The sequence below is a fragment of the Momordica charantia genome, assembly GCF_013281855.1.
Source record: "Momordica charantia cultivar OHB3-1 chromosome 8 unlocalized genomic scaffold, Mcharantia_2.0 BLBB01000008.1, whole genome shotgun sequence".
NCBI lineage: Eukaryota > Viridiplantae > Streptophyta > Magnoliopsida > Cucurbitales > Cucurbitaceae > Momordica > Momordica charantia.
This window is the reverse complement of record NW_028275166.1, coordinates 8,812,262-8,828,013: the sequence shown is the minus strand read 5'-3', so window position 1 is coordinate 8,828,013 and position 15,752 is coordinate 8,812,262. Positions and strand designations below refer to the sequence as shown.

General features: G+C 31.1%; 3 protein-coding genes across 3 annotated transcripts; 1 reads left to right on the top strand and 2 right to left on the bottom strand.

Annotated features, from left to right (window-relative positions):
• Positions 1 to 1,989: 1,989 nt before the first annotated feature.
• On the bottom strand, positions 1,990 to 6,256 carry LOC111016877 (putative LRR receptor-like serine/threonine-protein kinase At1g51880). Its single transcript, XM_022292432.2, has 4 exons — positions 5,686 to 6,256; positions 5,268 to 5,394; positions 3,661 to 3,926; positions 1,990 to 2,498 (listed from the first exon to the last, which is right to left on the bottom strand). Exons 1-3 carry the CDS (start codon positions 5,995 to 5,997, stop codon positions 3,778 to 3,780), a joined length of 588 nt encoding a protein of 195 aa, XP_022148124.2. The 5' UTR covers positions 5,998 to 6,256; the 3' UTR covers positions 1,990 to 2,498; positions 3,661 to 3,777.
• LOC148209474 (serine/threonine-protein kinase CDG1-like) lies at positions 2,158 to 3,724 on the bottom strand. The gene is made up of 2 exons (XM_088128020.1): positions 3,661 to 3,724; positions 2,158 to 2,498 (listed from the first exon to the last, which is right to left on the bottom strand). The coding sequence occupies exons 1-2, from the start codon at positions 3,722 to 3,724 to the stop codon at positions 2,158 to 2,160; spliced, it is 405 nt and encodes a 134-aa protein (XP_087984146.1).
• Positions 6,257 to 7,774: 1,518 nt separating the features above from the next.
• MED6 (RNA polymerase transcriptional regulation mediator-like protein) lies at positions 7,775 to 10,689 on the top strand. Its single transcript, XM_022292605.2, has 5 exons — positions 7,775 to 8,215; positions 8,454 to 8,628; positions 8,929 to 8,998; positions 9,498 to 9,601; positions 10,226 to 10,689. The coding sequence occupies exons 1-5, from the start codon at positions 7,959 to 7,961 to the stop codon at positions 10,382 to 10,384; spliced, it is 765 nt and encodes a 254-aa protein (XP_022148297.1). The 5' UTR covers positions 7,775 to 7,958; the 3' UTR covers positions 10,385 to 10,689.
• The last annotated feature ends 5,063 nt before the right edge of the window (positions 10,690 to 15,752 follow it).

The window sequence follows — 15,752 nt, the reverse complement described above, 5'->3', positions numbered from 1 at the left end:
AAAAAAATAAATCTTAAAAGTATGAAATCATGCATATATGTAACATTAATAAATTTAGATTAAATTACAAGTTTAGTCTCTCAACTTTTCAAGCCTTGTGCATAATGGATTCCTGATCTATTAGATACTTTTAAGAAAAAAAAATTACAGATCTTTTATTAAACATAAAATTGAATGTTTCGTCTAATATAAGACTTGACCTTTCATTTTTTGTGTCCAATATATCACTTAAATTAAAATTAATTAGAAACTTATTAGACAAGAGGTCTATTAAATATATTTTTTAAGTCAAATACTTATTAAATGCAATCACAAAAGTTTATAGACAAAATTTGTAATTTAATCACAAGTAATTTTAGTGCATTTATATCTTTATGGGGTGTAACTCCAAACTTACTCTTATATTTTTTAAAAAAAATTTTTAATACAATATATGGAAATGAGAATTCGAACTCACGATCTTTTAGTCAAATACAAATACCTTAACTCGCTGGGAGCTAAGCAAAGGTGGGTATCTGTTAAAAGGAAAATTACCTTCTAATGAAGATAAATTATAAGGTAAAGTAGAAATTTAGTATGTAATATTATAATCCTAAAATTAGTGGCAAATTATATCTTTTAGAAAAATAGCCCTAAAGTCACTGCGCCTAGAAGTTGAGATATGGAGCCAAACACGCAGAAAACGGCGACGTTCTATAATTGACTCTGCTTTGCCGACGTCGGGGATTGCCTGCTGGAATATTTGTAGAATTAATTTTGTGGTATAATAATAATAATTAATATTATTATTTTTTGAAATATATTTTTGTGGTATAATTATTGGAGCAATATGAATGAGAAATTTTTTCTTATGATTGATGTATATGACAAAAAGCCAAGTTGGCAAGCAGCATAGACGCAATACATGACATTGGCGCATCCATACAACCTCATAATAGAGACCTATCAAGTCCTCTACTAAAGTCAAAGTCCACTCTTATTATCTTTTCTTCTTAATTATTAAAATATATATATATATATATTTAGACGAACGTAGAATGTAATTTTGTCTTAACCACCATTAAAATTATGGAAAATAGAGATTTTTATGAAAATTAAGGAAAAAACTGAGCTTACATGTTCCTGTAATAAAAAGACAAGTGTTGGCTATTTTTTTAATTTATTAAAATCTATAATCTTATCAAAATCTCTTCTAGTTTATTTTTTTTAAGTGTTTGACTATTGTTCCCATTTTTTTACTCTCTCCCTACATCTTCTCACCTCTTTTTTTCTCTTTTATTTGTCTCCATTTATTTTTCTCAATTTATGCAAACAGTGTAACGTCATTCTTTTCTCTCTTCTTCGTCTTTTTTTTTCTAAATCAATGCAACTTAAACTTATAGGCATCTCCACAATTTAAAAGTATACATATATATAGCTTTTTAATTTTCATAGTTTCAAATGATTGTCCAGAAGACATTTAACATTATATCGTTTTTTCTTATCTTCTACAGTTTTTTATTTGTAGCCATTTTTACAAAATGATGTAATTGCAGAAACTTTGGGACCATTAAACATACCACATATTTGTGTACCTTTAGTTAATTTGGAACAAATGAGAAAAAAGGGAGAAGAAAAAAGAAATTATATATGTGTGTACCTTTAAATTATGGGGATGTATTTTATAAACTTAAATTTTTTTCAAAAAATATTGAGTTGTCAATTTTTTAATCGTGACGAGGAGCTAAGGATTTTTCAAAAAAATAATAATAATTCAAACATTAAAAAATATTATTAAATTAATATATTTTGCACAGATTTTAATAGAAAGCAGCTCAATGATCATTTAAAATCACTTTTCAAATTAAAATGTTGATTCTGAAACTTTAAAGCCACAGATATACACCAAATCCAAACCTAGTTCAATGACGAAGTAGAACATACCTCAAGTTCAAACCTCATAATTTGTTTTAATTAAAATCTAGTCATATTTTAATTACTTTACTAAACTTACATCAATCAAACCCGACCAATAAAATTTATAAATTCATCTACGAGACCAAATTCCAAACTACCATTATTACATGCAATCATAATTTTAACACTTTTCAAAAACCAAAAGGGCCGGGGGATTCTTTATTTCTTTTAATTATTATTATTTTTTTGGTAATGGAGTACTTAAAAAGAAACGCCGTCGTTCAACCGTGTTCTTTCCATTTTCAAACAGTGCTTCAATTGTTCCACCACTTGGGCCATCGCCGGCCGATCATCGGAGTTTTCAGCGACGCAAGCCACCGCAATTTTTAGTGCCTCCTCGACCGAAGAGATCTCAAACTCTCCTTCTAACTTTGGATCAACGATGCTTCTAACTTCACCGTTATAAAACATGGAGTTGACCCAATGGGTTAAAAGACCATCATCGGATTCACTCTCACCTATTTGATATACTAGTCTTCCTGTAATTATTTCCATCAGAACGACTCCAAAGCCATACACGTCACTCTTTATTGTCACCCGACCTGTAACATGAGGTGGAAAAAAGTTAAATTACAACTTTGGTCACTCTACTTTACTACGTAATGGAAACGTATAAATTTAAGAGTAAGCTATGTTAGAAGTAAAAACAAGTGTAAATACGTGTCCCACTCTCATGGTGACATGTATGTTCGAGCCCCAACTCGATCCTACCAAGACGAAGATGCAGTGACCAATGTTTGTTTAGGAGTAGAGCTTGGACTCAACTATGACCGACAGAAAATTTAGTGGAACTTTAGTTTCTCTCTAGTAGAAGGATTGCATTATTCCAATGTTCCTTTTATAGTATAATATCATCTTTATTTAAAGGTACAATCTTTTTGCATTCAATTTTAGCTCGTCTCGACACTAACTCAAATTAAATACTAACTTAAACTATAGAGGGTACGTGATCGAACATCAAATGCAAGGTTACGCCAAAGTCTTCCTCGAATTGCCTCGTAACGTGTCACCTCTCTACTAGCAAGAAACCCACATCAATAACACCACTTTCGAACAAACCAATCAGCTAGAGTTCTATAATCTATGATTTTACGGAATTTAAAAACAAAATTTGTACATATTCAAGTTTGTCCTGAATCTATCAAACTCTATTAACTTTTGTTGAAACTTTACTAACGATTAAATTTTTAATTAACATTACGAGCTTCAATCGAGCTAGTTTCAATAATAGTTCTAAAAATTTCACGTCTAAAAATTTCACGTCTTAACATTTTACAAGATGTTATGAATGACTAATCTTAACATAACTCAACTAGTTGTACCTATATCTCCAATCAAAAGTTTGTGAATTTAAATCTCACCCATAAAAAAACTATTTAAAACATGTCTAGTAACAAAATTGGTTAACGTCAATTAAAGACAAACTTTTTTTTAAATGCTAAATTACAAGTTTAACCTTTAAACTTTCAAAGTTGTGTTTAATAGACTCATGCGCGAACCTTAAAAGTGTCTAATTTTGTGTCTAATAGATCCTCAACATTTTTCAAAAGTTTCAACTATATTATATACACTTTGAGTTCCATTACACATAAAATTGATAAAAATTAATTTAAAAAATCATTGGATACGAATTAATTAGGTTAATAATGCAACGATTTAAAAGTTGTAAACAAATAATAAAATTGCTGTGTTTTTAAGTCTTACTGAGGGTCGGCATATCCAACGGTGCCTGCAATAATACCAACGGAGACATGAGAGTCGCCGTCATCGACCGGAAGAGCGACGGCCAAACCAAACCCAGAAAGCTTGGCCTCAAAATTTTCATTTAACAGAATGTTTAAACCGTTGAAATCTCTGTGAATGATCGGCGGCCGGCGGCTCGCAACCGTCGTGCAGATAATCCAAAGCTTTGGCCATATCAATGGCGATTCCAAGTCTACGTTCCCATGTCAAATTGCTTGAAACATTTCCTACCATATATACACATGCGTAAGGAGAGTCATTTTGGATTAAGGGTGATTCTTAGAATGTAAAGTGATTCTTTTGAAAAATGATCATGAATCAATTTGATTATTATAAGACTAATATTTGTTTATTATACCAAACACTCTAAAAAGAGTTCTGAAGTTATTTTAGCAGGGTCAAAATTACTATTATAAAATTATATTTCCGGATAAAATATTACTGACGTGAGCTTACAGGTTGAAAAAAAAAAACTTCTAAATTGAAACTAATACTAATTAAAATAATATTAGAATTATCGATATGTTGAATGTTTTTTAAATAAAACATATCTGTTTCTTCAATTTCTCCGGTGGCCCACTGAGACAAATAGTGAGGGAAAAGAAATATAAAAAAATTTTGGGAAGCTAACTATGTTAAAACAAAACAAGATAATAATCATTAATAAATAACAACTTTGTCCTCGTCACAATTAAATATTTGACAATTAAAAGAGATAAATATAAAAAACATAAATTTCTTTTAAAAATGATGAACTGTCAAATATTTAACGGTGATAAAAGAATAGTATTCTCCAAAATAATATATCTTAATAAAAAATTAAAGGTAAGGATAGGTAATTTTTTTTTACAGGAATTATGATAGGTAAATTATATGTATTTTGCCCTAATATATAAAGTAATTATTTGGTTATATATACATTATTATTTTTTAAATTCGTTGTATTTTTTATGATTTACTATTCAACCATGATATTTATATTAGTTTATCGTGTAGTTATTTATTGTTTTTCTCTTTAGTTGTATAACCTTTCAAAATTTCAAAATCAAAACCTTTTGTTGTGGGGTGAATTTTTTATTTCTATTTATACGTATCATATTTTTTTAATCATGATTGTTTAATAAACAGTGTTAAATAATTTTTTTTTCAATATAACATCTTTTTAGTAATTTAGGATCATAGAATCACTTTTAAAATCAAATATTAATCATTCAAAATCACTTTTAATTACATTAAAATAATTATATAAAAAATCATTTTTACAAAATCAATGGTAATTAAAACGTATTTAGTCAAAGTGATTTAATTATAACCACTGTTTAAAATAATTAATAATTATTTTGAACAATTACTATTATTTACCAAAAGCGATTTTAGATTATTCACAAATTAATGAAAAGCGCAATGTTAATAGCGTAAGAATTAAAAATTAAAGAAAAAAAATGTTAGAAAAGAGGGATGTGATAAAAATTTAAGATGGAGAAAATTTCTAGAAATATGAAAAAGTTAATTGAGACAGAAAAAAAAATGATAAAAAATTTGAAAATGTGCTCTTAACTTTTTCGAACCTGTAAGATTCTTCTTCAAGTCTCCATTGGCCATGTACTCAAAAACAAGTGCTAGTTTCGTGGATTCGTTGCAATATCCAACCACATTTATCAAGTTCTTGTGATGAACTCTGCTGAGATAATTCACCTGAAACAACTCCCAAATTTCGAATTTCAATCAGTTTTTACCGCTCAAAGTTTTGAGAATAAGATTTATCATTATTTTTTTAGATACAATTGGGATTATTAGGGAATAAAATTTTAATAAGTTATAGCAGAAATTTCAATTTTCCTCCCTTCTTAATATCTTCTAAATTTATATCATAATCACATTTAACATCAATCTAAAAACTATTATAATTTTAAATTTAAAAATTTAAACCACATAGATTATGATGAAAAAAAAATTAAACGAGTAGAGTAAAATTAATTTACATGCCTCGGTTTGGAATCCTGGATGAACATTACGATTGCGATTGCAATACATCTTCACGGCGACCGGAGCGTCGTCCAGGTGGCCGTGGAAGACGGTTCCAAATCCTCCTCTGCCGATGACTCGCCGGAAGTCATGGGTCATCTTCACGATCTGGGGATGTGAAAAACGGCGCCGTTTGACCTCCACCGGAACCAGCCGAGAATTTTGGGCAAGTTTCCGGCGAGATTTAATAATCCAGAACAGAGCCACTGCAATTAACAGAAACAAACCCACCAAGGATGCTAACACTGGAATCACAACCTCCTCCTTCCTCATCTCTGCTTGTAAAAAGTAATCGCCGCCGGTGACTAAATCACTGATCTTTGGGTTCTTTTTTCCGGCAAGTTTACCGGAGAAATAGTCAGTGAAAGGGGTTTGATTTGGATCTAAGTTATAAGGAAGATTTGCTTTGGGTTTTCTCTGAAATTCCGTAGGCGACGGTGTGGTCAAATAAACGGAGAGGACCAACCACGAGCCGACCGACCCGAAGACTTGGAAAACCTGCGATGCATTTAACCCAAAATGTAAAGGAAAAATAAAAATAAAAATGCTCAAACTATCTTGGAATTCTTGTTTAATTAATAATGTACTTGGACTGTAGATGTTACGGCCCCATGGGGTAAAATATTGACCGACATATCGACATATCGACGTGTTGACTCCATCGACATATTCATTTTTCTACTTTGTGGAACATATACACATATGTTGTCTTATAGTCACATGTGAATTGCAATTTTTTTCTTTCAAATTTTGATTTCTAGTCTAGATTTGTTTGGTTCTCTTCTTATTTGAAATAATTTTTGGGACTTCAATGAGAATTTCTCATTGATATCCACATTTCAAAATTTGGTTATGTATGAGTGAGAAAAGAATATGTCACCATGTGATCACTCTCACCTTAGGTAGACCAAATTGGGTACATCGAGCGAATTAAACTCACTTCTAGACTACCTAGCGAAAAAATCAAGTCAATATTGACTTTGATGGGCAGATCATGACATTGAGGTAAATTTTGTCGACTGTCAGGTATGAGGCACCAAAGTGATAGGACAATACTTCCCAATATCCCACAATGCAAAAGACAAGATTCATTCCTCACATAGGTACCAGCTCTCGACACGAGCTCAAGTTAAGTACTAACTTTAACTTAAGCTTTAGAGTGTACATGTGGCCAAGCACCATCGGTGCAAGATTTTATTTGCGTGCCATCAATTCGTCTACTCAAACCATATAATAATTGAGTATTTTTAAACATGGTAAAAGTTTGAAATTTTACAGAAAAAAATAGCATAGATTAAATAACTCAAATTTCAATTTTAGTTTAATTAAAAAAAAAAGTTAAAAGAGTTGGATCTAATTATATGATTTGAGCTTAATTCAATTTCCTTTTTCATATTTTTAAGAGACTCATTTTAGTTTGTTTCAAAAAAAAAAAAGGAAAAAGGAAAAAAGAAGAAGAAAGAGAAAACTCATTTTAGTTTTTATGGGTTGGTTAAATTTTTCAAAAAAATGTCTCTATTATCTTCTCTTACTTTACTTTGTTGCAAAAGTTATATATTTTAGACTTAACATTTGGGAGTTATTTCTTTATTTTTTTTTCTTTCCTTTCACCAATAATGAGGACTTGAGAGTTGGGTTAATATATGAACTTATGAAATAAAATAATTAAACAAACATAGAAAAATACTTTAAAAAACAAATAAAATTAGTTTGGATGATTTCACAAGTGTTGGTTGATTATTAATTTAATTTTGATTACTTGGATCAGTTTCACTCATCTAATTTAGTGGTCGATTTCAATAGATTTTTAACTTCGCATTTCTATTTTAAAAATTCAGTTTTTTTTTTTTATCAAAGGTAAAAAACAAATAACACAGATTCATGAGAAAATGTTTTCACTTTAAAAATTTAATAAAATTTAAAACTTTCTGAAAATAAAATGCAAAACAAAGGGATAATTGGTTTTAAAGCAATTTGTAGTTTTTTATCCAATAGTTAAGTTAATTGATCAAAATTAGAATAATTATAATAGGATGGAGTGGGTAATTGGTTCTCTCAACCGACATGTCGTACTGTATGTAGTGCTTTGCTTCCTCGCTCTCCCTCATCTGTCGTCGACTCGTCGGGAAACCAAGAAAAAGGGCGAACCGCTCCTCACTCAGGGCGGAGGGAATCGGTGCTTCCTGATGTGTTAATCCCACACTTTCTGGCCGGAGTAGTGAAAATTTTACTTTATGGCAACTCCACCGCCACCGGCGGCCCCGCCGGGGATCGCGAATTTTGAGGGGGGACCGCCGCCGGCAGCGCCTCAGCCTCCAGGCACGGACATGACCGGAATTTGCTTCAGAGACCAGCTCTGGCTCAATACTTACCCTCTTGATCGCAATTTGGTTTTTGATTACTTCGCCTTGTCCCCTTTCTACGACTGGACTTGTAACAACGAACAACTCAGAATGCGCTCCATTCACCCCCTTGATCTCTCTCAACTTTCGTATGATTTCTGATCTTCTAATTTCTGTTTCTGTGAGAAGTAGGATGCATTTTCCGTGTAATTCTATAGGATAATCCAACCACGTTCTTGATTTATTCTTGATCAAGTGAGATTGCCAAAAAAATTGGAACTGGGATTCTTGAGACATTGTTAATTGCTTATTACAAGTGTTGTTAATTGTAACCCTAGGTTAATTTTCATTTAGTCATTATCATGATGGTGATGTTCTGTTCTACAGAAAAATGACAGGTACAGAGTACATGCTGAATGAAGTTATGGAGCCTCACCTTTTCGTTTTCCGAAAGCAAAAGAGGGATGGCCCTGAGAAAGTCACACCAATGCTGACTTACTATATCTTGGATGGTTCAATTTACCAGGCGCCTCAGCTTTGCAATGTTTTTGCTGCCCGAGTTGTGAGATTGTCATACTTATCTTTCTTGTCAATGCCATTTTTTTTCTTTGTGGAGCAATCTTAGCTTGTTTCTTGATAATTGATGCATATGGATCAGGTTCGTAGTATGGGAAATATCTCTTGAACTGGAAACTTAATTGTTGTTCTAATTTGTGATATTGTAGATTATCTTACATTTATCATCTTAAATGTTAGTTTTCTTTTTGACCCTTTGAAATTTACGTGGAATTTGTTTTAAATTGTTGGGCTATTCTGTTTCTTTCTTTGCTGAAACTTATGTTGAGTTTTCGTTAAACCACAGAGCCGGGCGCTATATTACATATCGAAGGCCTTTACCACTGCTTCCTCAAAGTTGGAGAAGATCGGATATGGTATCCAGTTATTGATGATATGTTTTCTGCTATTATTGTTTTATGCTATTAGTAAGAGATGATCATTCGCCAATGATTTAATGTGCTCACGGTTTTGCAATCTTAACTTGGATCATGTTTTCAATTTTTGTTAAATCATACTAATCTTATCCGCTATTTGTCTTTTTTATTGTTGCCAACGAAGAATTGGAGACTCCTTGCCATGGTGGTTGACAACAATTTTACTCCCAAAAAACATGAAAGATGAACTCTATTATGGCTTTTCAGGATAGTTGATGCTTATGTTGCCCAATAGGCTTTATGAAAGTTCTTTTGAATTTAAGCTTCAGGTTCAGAAACCAATTTTTGGGTCTTATATGCAATAATTCATTCCGATAAAACTCTAGATAAATACAGTGCATGTCATTGCCCAATTGCTTAATTGTCTGATGATCTTTGAACTTTGTTCTTTCAGCTGGCAGCTACATTTTTATTAACTGTTTTCTAATTTCTGGTTCAGTTGATTCTGAAAATGAGAGTGAAGAAGTCAAACCTGGAAAAGAGACCATAAACTTTAAGGAAGTAAAGCGAGTTGATCATATTCTTGCATCATTACAGCGCAAGGTAACTAAAATATCTCGATTCACGAAGTATATGTCCTCAATTGACACATTAGTACTGCATGAGATTCACCCTTCTTATAAAAGATAACCATATTGTGTTTGTGTATGCAAACGGTTAATTTATCAAATGTTCAGCATGAAGAAAAATTGGTGAGAATTTGAATGCAGTCTTTCTTTTAGCCATAATCACCTGAAGAAAATTCTGAGGTTTTTTTGATAACTGTTTTGAAAAAAAAAAATTCATGTTTGGAAGCCTCAAGTCTTTATTCTTAATATCATTCCATATCTAATCTAACTACTCATAATCCTACTTAAGTGACTCACTCTAGATGGAGAACAAATAATTTAGGCTTCATATGCATCCTGAGAAGACCCGAGCCAACAAAATCACATAAATTGAATCTGTTATTAATTGAAATTAATACAATTAAACTTCTAAAAAAATTAAATTACCTTAGGAGATAAGTTGTCTAAAGTGTATCGCAAATGACTTGTTTTACATGCATATTTATGATTTATATTTTGTATCAAGACTTAGCTGATCATGTTCTTGTATATTTTACATCTTTAATTCATTGGCTAAAGAACGTCATTTAGAGGCAAATCTTCTTGTTAAAAACTGCAGCTGCCACCTGCTCCACCACCCCCACCATTTCCTGAAGGATATGTTCCTGCTCCCACAGCAGAGGTAGAAAAAGGCCCTGAAAACCAGCCAGCAGAATTGCAACAGCCTTCAGCAGATCCCATTATTGATCAGGGCCCAGCTAAAAGGATGAAATTTTGAAGAGTTTACGCTACGTTGTTGTTTATCCGAGTTGAGAAATATATTTAAGCCTGGAATCGAACTTTAACCCAGAGCCGAGCAAGTTTCTGGATTATTGAAACCAGGAGACAGAAACCAAAGTCTGAGGAAGGAGAATCATTTCAAACATGAGTCCTCCCCTCAAGGTTAGTAGATAAGATACCTTGTATTTTAGCAACTTTATATACAATACTTAGCTGGTTAGCTGATGAATTTATTGTTTTTGCATTAACTTGTGCTACATGACTGTCAATATACGCATGATTTTCTGGTTTTGATAGCTACAACTGATACACGTACACCATTTCTTTATTGCGAGTCTTTATCATTGATATTGAACTCGGTCGAACCATGTCCTGTGGCTGTCTTTGGCAATATTTTGATAACTTGGGAAGATGGACATGGTGTTTTTTAATTGAACATGGGAATATGTTTCGGCAAATGCTTTGATTCTGAGAGAAAAACATGGAAGCATCACTACTGGGGGTAGAAACCAAAAAAATGAAGTCCAAAGCCTAGCTTGTGTAGCCTACGTTTAGATTGTGTGAAAGAATGAATTACAGAGAGTTATATTCATGTGGTTCGAAGTTTTAGAGTTTGTATGAGTTTGGCTTCAGATGTCGAACTCATGTTTGTCTCGTTGTTGGATGGATTTAATTATTATATTTTAAGCAACCAAGGTGTTTGATTGAAAGAATGATGAGAAAAACGGGTCATCCACTGAGAAAACACGTTACAGAATTTGACAGCTTCAGAAGAAAGCACTGCTGTACCAAAGCAGCTGGCGGAAGGAGAGGAACAGTGGTGAGCTCATCTGTTGTTTTTTCTTGTGTCATGTCGTAATCACAAATTACAGAAATTTGCGTTTTTTTCTTTTTTTTGCTAGATTAATAAAAAAAGAAAAAAAACATTCCTGAATTTTGCCTTGTTTGTAAAATACTTCTGTTCTTTTAAAAATTTCAATCATACCCTTGGGCTTCATAAAGTTTAAAGTACGCCATTGTTAAAACATTCGGCTTGATGAAGAGTGGACGTGAATGTGATTGGTTAACGAGGAAATGATTATGTGAGATTTCTAATTAAGAATGAAACACCATCATTTAAAAAAGAAAAAAAAAAATCGCTTGACATCATTTCCTTCTTCCGGTATGTTCCTCCTTTCGTGGTTCGAACATTGCTCATCCCTTGTGTTCTCTCCCGTGAAGTCATAAATCCGAATCTTGGCAGTTCACTATATCCCTTTTCAAATCGCCACGGCATAATTGACATTCTTGTTTACTCTTATCTGGTTGAAGAACTATAGAGAGCTGTGGTTGGTTGTCGACCAATGGAAAGTATGGGAGAAATAAAGATGCACTATAACTATCCAAGAAGACCGTCGAAACTGGAACTCGGCAAAATAGTCCCGTAATTTTAGATCGATAAGGGCGAAAGGTAAGGTGTTTTCGATTTCAAAGTAGTATTTGCTTTCGAAAGTCTTCATTTCCGTATCGAAGCAAACTCTCCAAATTTATAATCCTTCCTTAATTACTATTTTTGTTAAAAGAAAATCCTTAATTCCTAAATTCTTCTATGTTAACTATCATTTATTATTAACAGTCATTTTTTTTTTTGAGGGAATTTTTGAAATTTTTGAAACACGAAAGGTATTATTGAAACTTAAAAAATGATATGGTTCTTTTTTAAACAAATGTCAAAGTTCAAGGATATTTTACGTTTAAGCTAAATTTTTAACCGCTTAAGCAAAAGATGTGGATTGGTCAAGTACAAAGAAGATATGCACAAAGAGAAAAAAATGTGTCGCTCAAGTAAGTAGAATCTGCGGTAAATTTTCAAGGCAAGCATGTACCTACCTGCATATAGAGTGTTCATGTATTTATTGGTTTTGACGTGTGGGATCCACTCAATAGTCACTAAGCACAAACGAGATTTTAGGCAAGAAATGCCGATAATCTGGGTGAGATTCTAAAGTAGGATTCATCAAATTTAAGGTATGATTTGTTTACGTGCATGCGTAACTTTGCACCACCCAACATTTGGTATAATTTATTTATTTATTTTTAAATTTTGTTATGGTTTCTATTACACCGAAGATTTCGAGATTTGGGAAAAACTAAAAAGTCAGAAAACGGAAAAAAAAAAAGATTTCTTTTATTATTTATTTTTTTAATTAGAAAGATATTTGGTCTTTTGGTTTTGTGTTGGTGGATGGTATGGTTCACAGCTTGCATCCTCTAAAGTCTAAACTGAAGCAGAAAAATGATACACTTTTGTCTCACAGATATTTGAAAGCTAGCTAACTTCCAAAATAGTTTTTTGTCCTTTTAAAATAAAAAATACCATTTTAATTCTTTAATTTAATAGCGCCCGTCTAATAACCAGTTTTTAGTTTGGTTTTCAGTTTTCTATTTTTAGAAAACAAAAATTATACGTGTTTGACGATTCGTTTTTATTTGTTGTTTGTAAAAATAGAAAACCATGTTTATAACCATTTTGATTTTTAGTTTTTTTTTAAAAAGTTAGAGAACGTAGAGAGATGACAATAGGATGGGGTGATCCTCTACTCCTCGTAGAAATTTTTAATCCTCATCTCCACCTCATTCTTTCATTATAAAAATTGAGGTCTAGGTCGAGCAATTCTCGTTTGGGACGAGGATTTCGCAAGGAAAATTATCGATTTAGTAATTAATTTTAGTTATTTTTAGATTTTAAAAAATAAAAAAGAGTAATAAGTATATACATATTATATTTATTTTATCGAAAAAAAATTATTATTTACTAATATATATAATTTTTTAAAAAAATATTCAATAATTAATAAATGTATATTAATTATTTAAAAATTAGAATTGTGGTTTGGGGTCGGGATATGGAGGAAAATGTATCCCTTTTGGAGACGTAACTCAGAGCTTTTAAAAGATAAATTTTAGCTAGAAAAAGAAATAGATTTAGAGAAAAGAAAATTTTAGTGAGAGAAAAATTAAAACAAAAGGAAAAAGTTTTAGAGAAAGAAAATAAATTTTGAGAGCAGAAGACAAAGAAAGAAAAATTACAGTGATAAAAAAGTTCTAGATATATTTATTAGAGAAAAGAATAAAAAAAGTCGTAGCAAAAGAAAATTGAAACAAAAAGATTAGATAGAGAAAGTTGAAAATATATTTACTAGAGAAAAAATAAATTATAAAGAGAAAAAAAAAAGTTATAAATGACGGAAATTTGAGGGAGAGAAAAGTCGGAAGATATTAAATTTTTAGAGAGAGAAAAATGAAAATGATGTACTATAACAAAAATAAATAAATAAAAATAAAAATATATAGAGATAAACATTACGGAGAGATAATAATAATAAATATTCTAGAAATGAAAACGGTAGAGACAGAAAGATAAATTTTTTAAATAGAAATTCCAATAAAAAAAATTAGAGTGAGAAAGAAATTTGTAACAAAAAGTTGAGCATTAGAATAGAAAAATGAAATATTTTTGAAAAAATAGAAAAATCTCTAGAAGTATGAGTGTCTGAATCAGCTTACACATACCTCGAAAAAAAAAACGAAATCTATTTTAAATTTTTTTGTTTGTTTTTGAAATTTATTAAGAATTTAAAAAATATTTTTAGGAAAAGTTGAATTGATTATCAAATAAATCAGTTTTTTTTTCGGAAAAAAACATAAAACAAAATGCTAAACAGGTGGTTTTTAACATTTATTTCGTTTGGGAATTTACTAAACTTTTTAACGTCCAATTTAAAATTTTTGGACTTTACATTAAAGGAAGCTATTTTAACTTTTATAATTACCTTTTTTTCAATATTAGAAACCCAACATCTAACTTACTATACACATGACTTGAAACACCAATCTCTATAGATGAGGTAAATGAGTAAAATATGTGTTTATGTGAAGTTTTATTTAACTAATTTTTCTTAAAAAATTAACAGAAAATTCAATAATGGTTTTTTATGCTGATTTTCAATGTCTAAACTATAATACTTAAAACTTTTATGGACAAAATATTTTTTTTTTTAAGTTCAAGATTTATTTAGGAGAACTGGATGGTATAACTTCATTTAATTTGCAATTTCAAAGTTAATTTGAACATAACTAGCTCAACGATTTATGACACTTATGTCCGACCAAAAGGTCGTGAGTTCGAATTTCCCACCTCTACATGTTATATTCAACAAAAAAAAAGAAATTTACAATTTCATAATATAATGAACTCGACCTCTTAAAATGAGATGAATAGATTTTTAGTTTGATTTAGAGACTATCTTTTATCTATGCTTATTGAAAGGTAAGAGTTCAACAATAATTGACGCGAGCTGTCTATCTTAGCAACAAAATAGAATTCTAAAGATGATAATCTATAGAGATCTTTTGACCATTGCAATATGGATAACTTACCTATTTTGTTTTTTCGTTTTAATTTAATCTTTTCCCAAAAGTTAGTCTTTGAGGTTCATATATTTTCTAAACCTTACACGTAATATTTGTTGAAAATGACAAAAGGAAAAAATTAGTTTTACGACCAAAATGACTTTTTAGGTGTCCCACGTAGATAGATAGATTTTGAGGTGGAAAGAAACTTTGTATTGAAAAACATTTTATTAAGTTTGCGAAAGAAGTTTGGTGCAAGTCTAAGACATCTCCTTACATATATTATAATTTTTAAAATTAATTATTTTTTTCATTTATATTACTAATATTTACTTTCTATCTTGTTTGAAAATGACCTGTACTAGATAGGCAAACACTTCGACGCTTAAGTTAGTTTCAGCTCGAACTCAATAAGACGTTCGAGATAGAATTCTTTACCTATCTACAGAAGTGATGTTTTTATTTATAGGTTGGGGATTCGACAAGTCTCCTAATAGGCAGTTATGGGTGTCGGACGGTAGGTTGAACATGTCTCAAATTGTGGGTCAGACTTGGATGCTAGGTAGGCTCCCATCATGCATTTGCGGCAAAGTATAGCACCACGGGACCATTCGAGATGGCCTGATTTTCAGGACGTGTCCAGATGGGCCTCTCTTTATCCTTCCAATAGCAATGCGATTTTCACCCCAAACAAGCACAATAATTTATTTGGAATTAGCTCAATAAAAGAAAGAATTATGCTCGTTTGACAATTTTAATAAACAACACTAAAGGAATTATGATTATAATTCTCGAAAGAATCTATAAAGAACGTGAAGAAATAACGTTCTCGTTTCCATTGATTTGATTCTGATTGATTTTTATTTGGATTCATGCCTATTTTGATAAGCCTTAAGAGCATGTTTGATAATAATTTTTATATTCTCCAAAATCCTTAAACCTGGAAGTGTTTGTAAAAGAAAGTAAAATAGTAT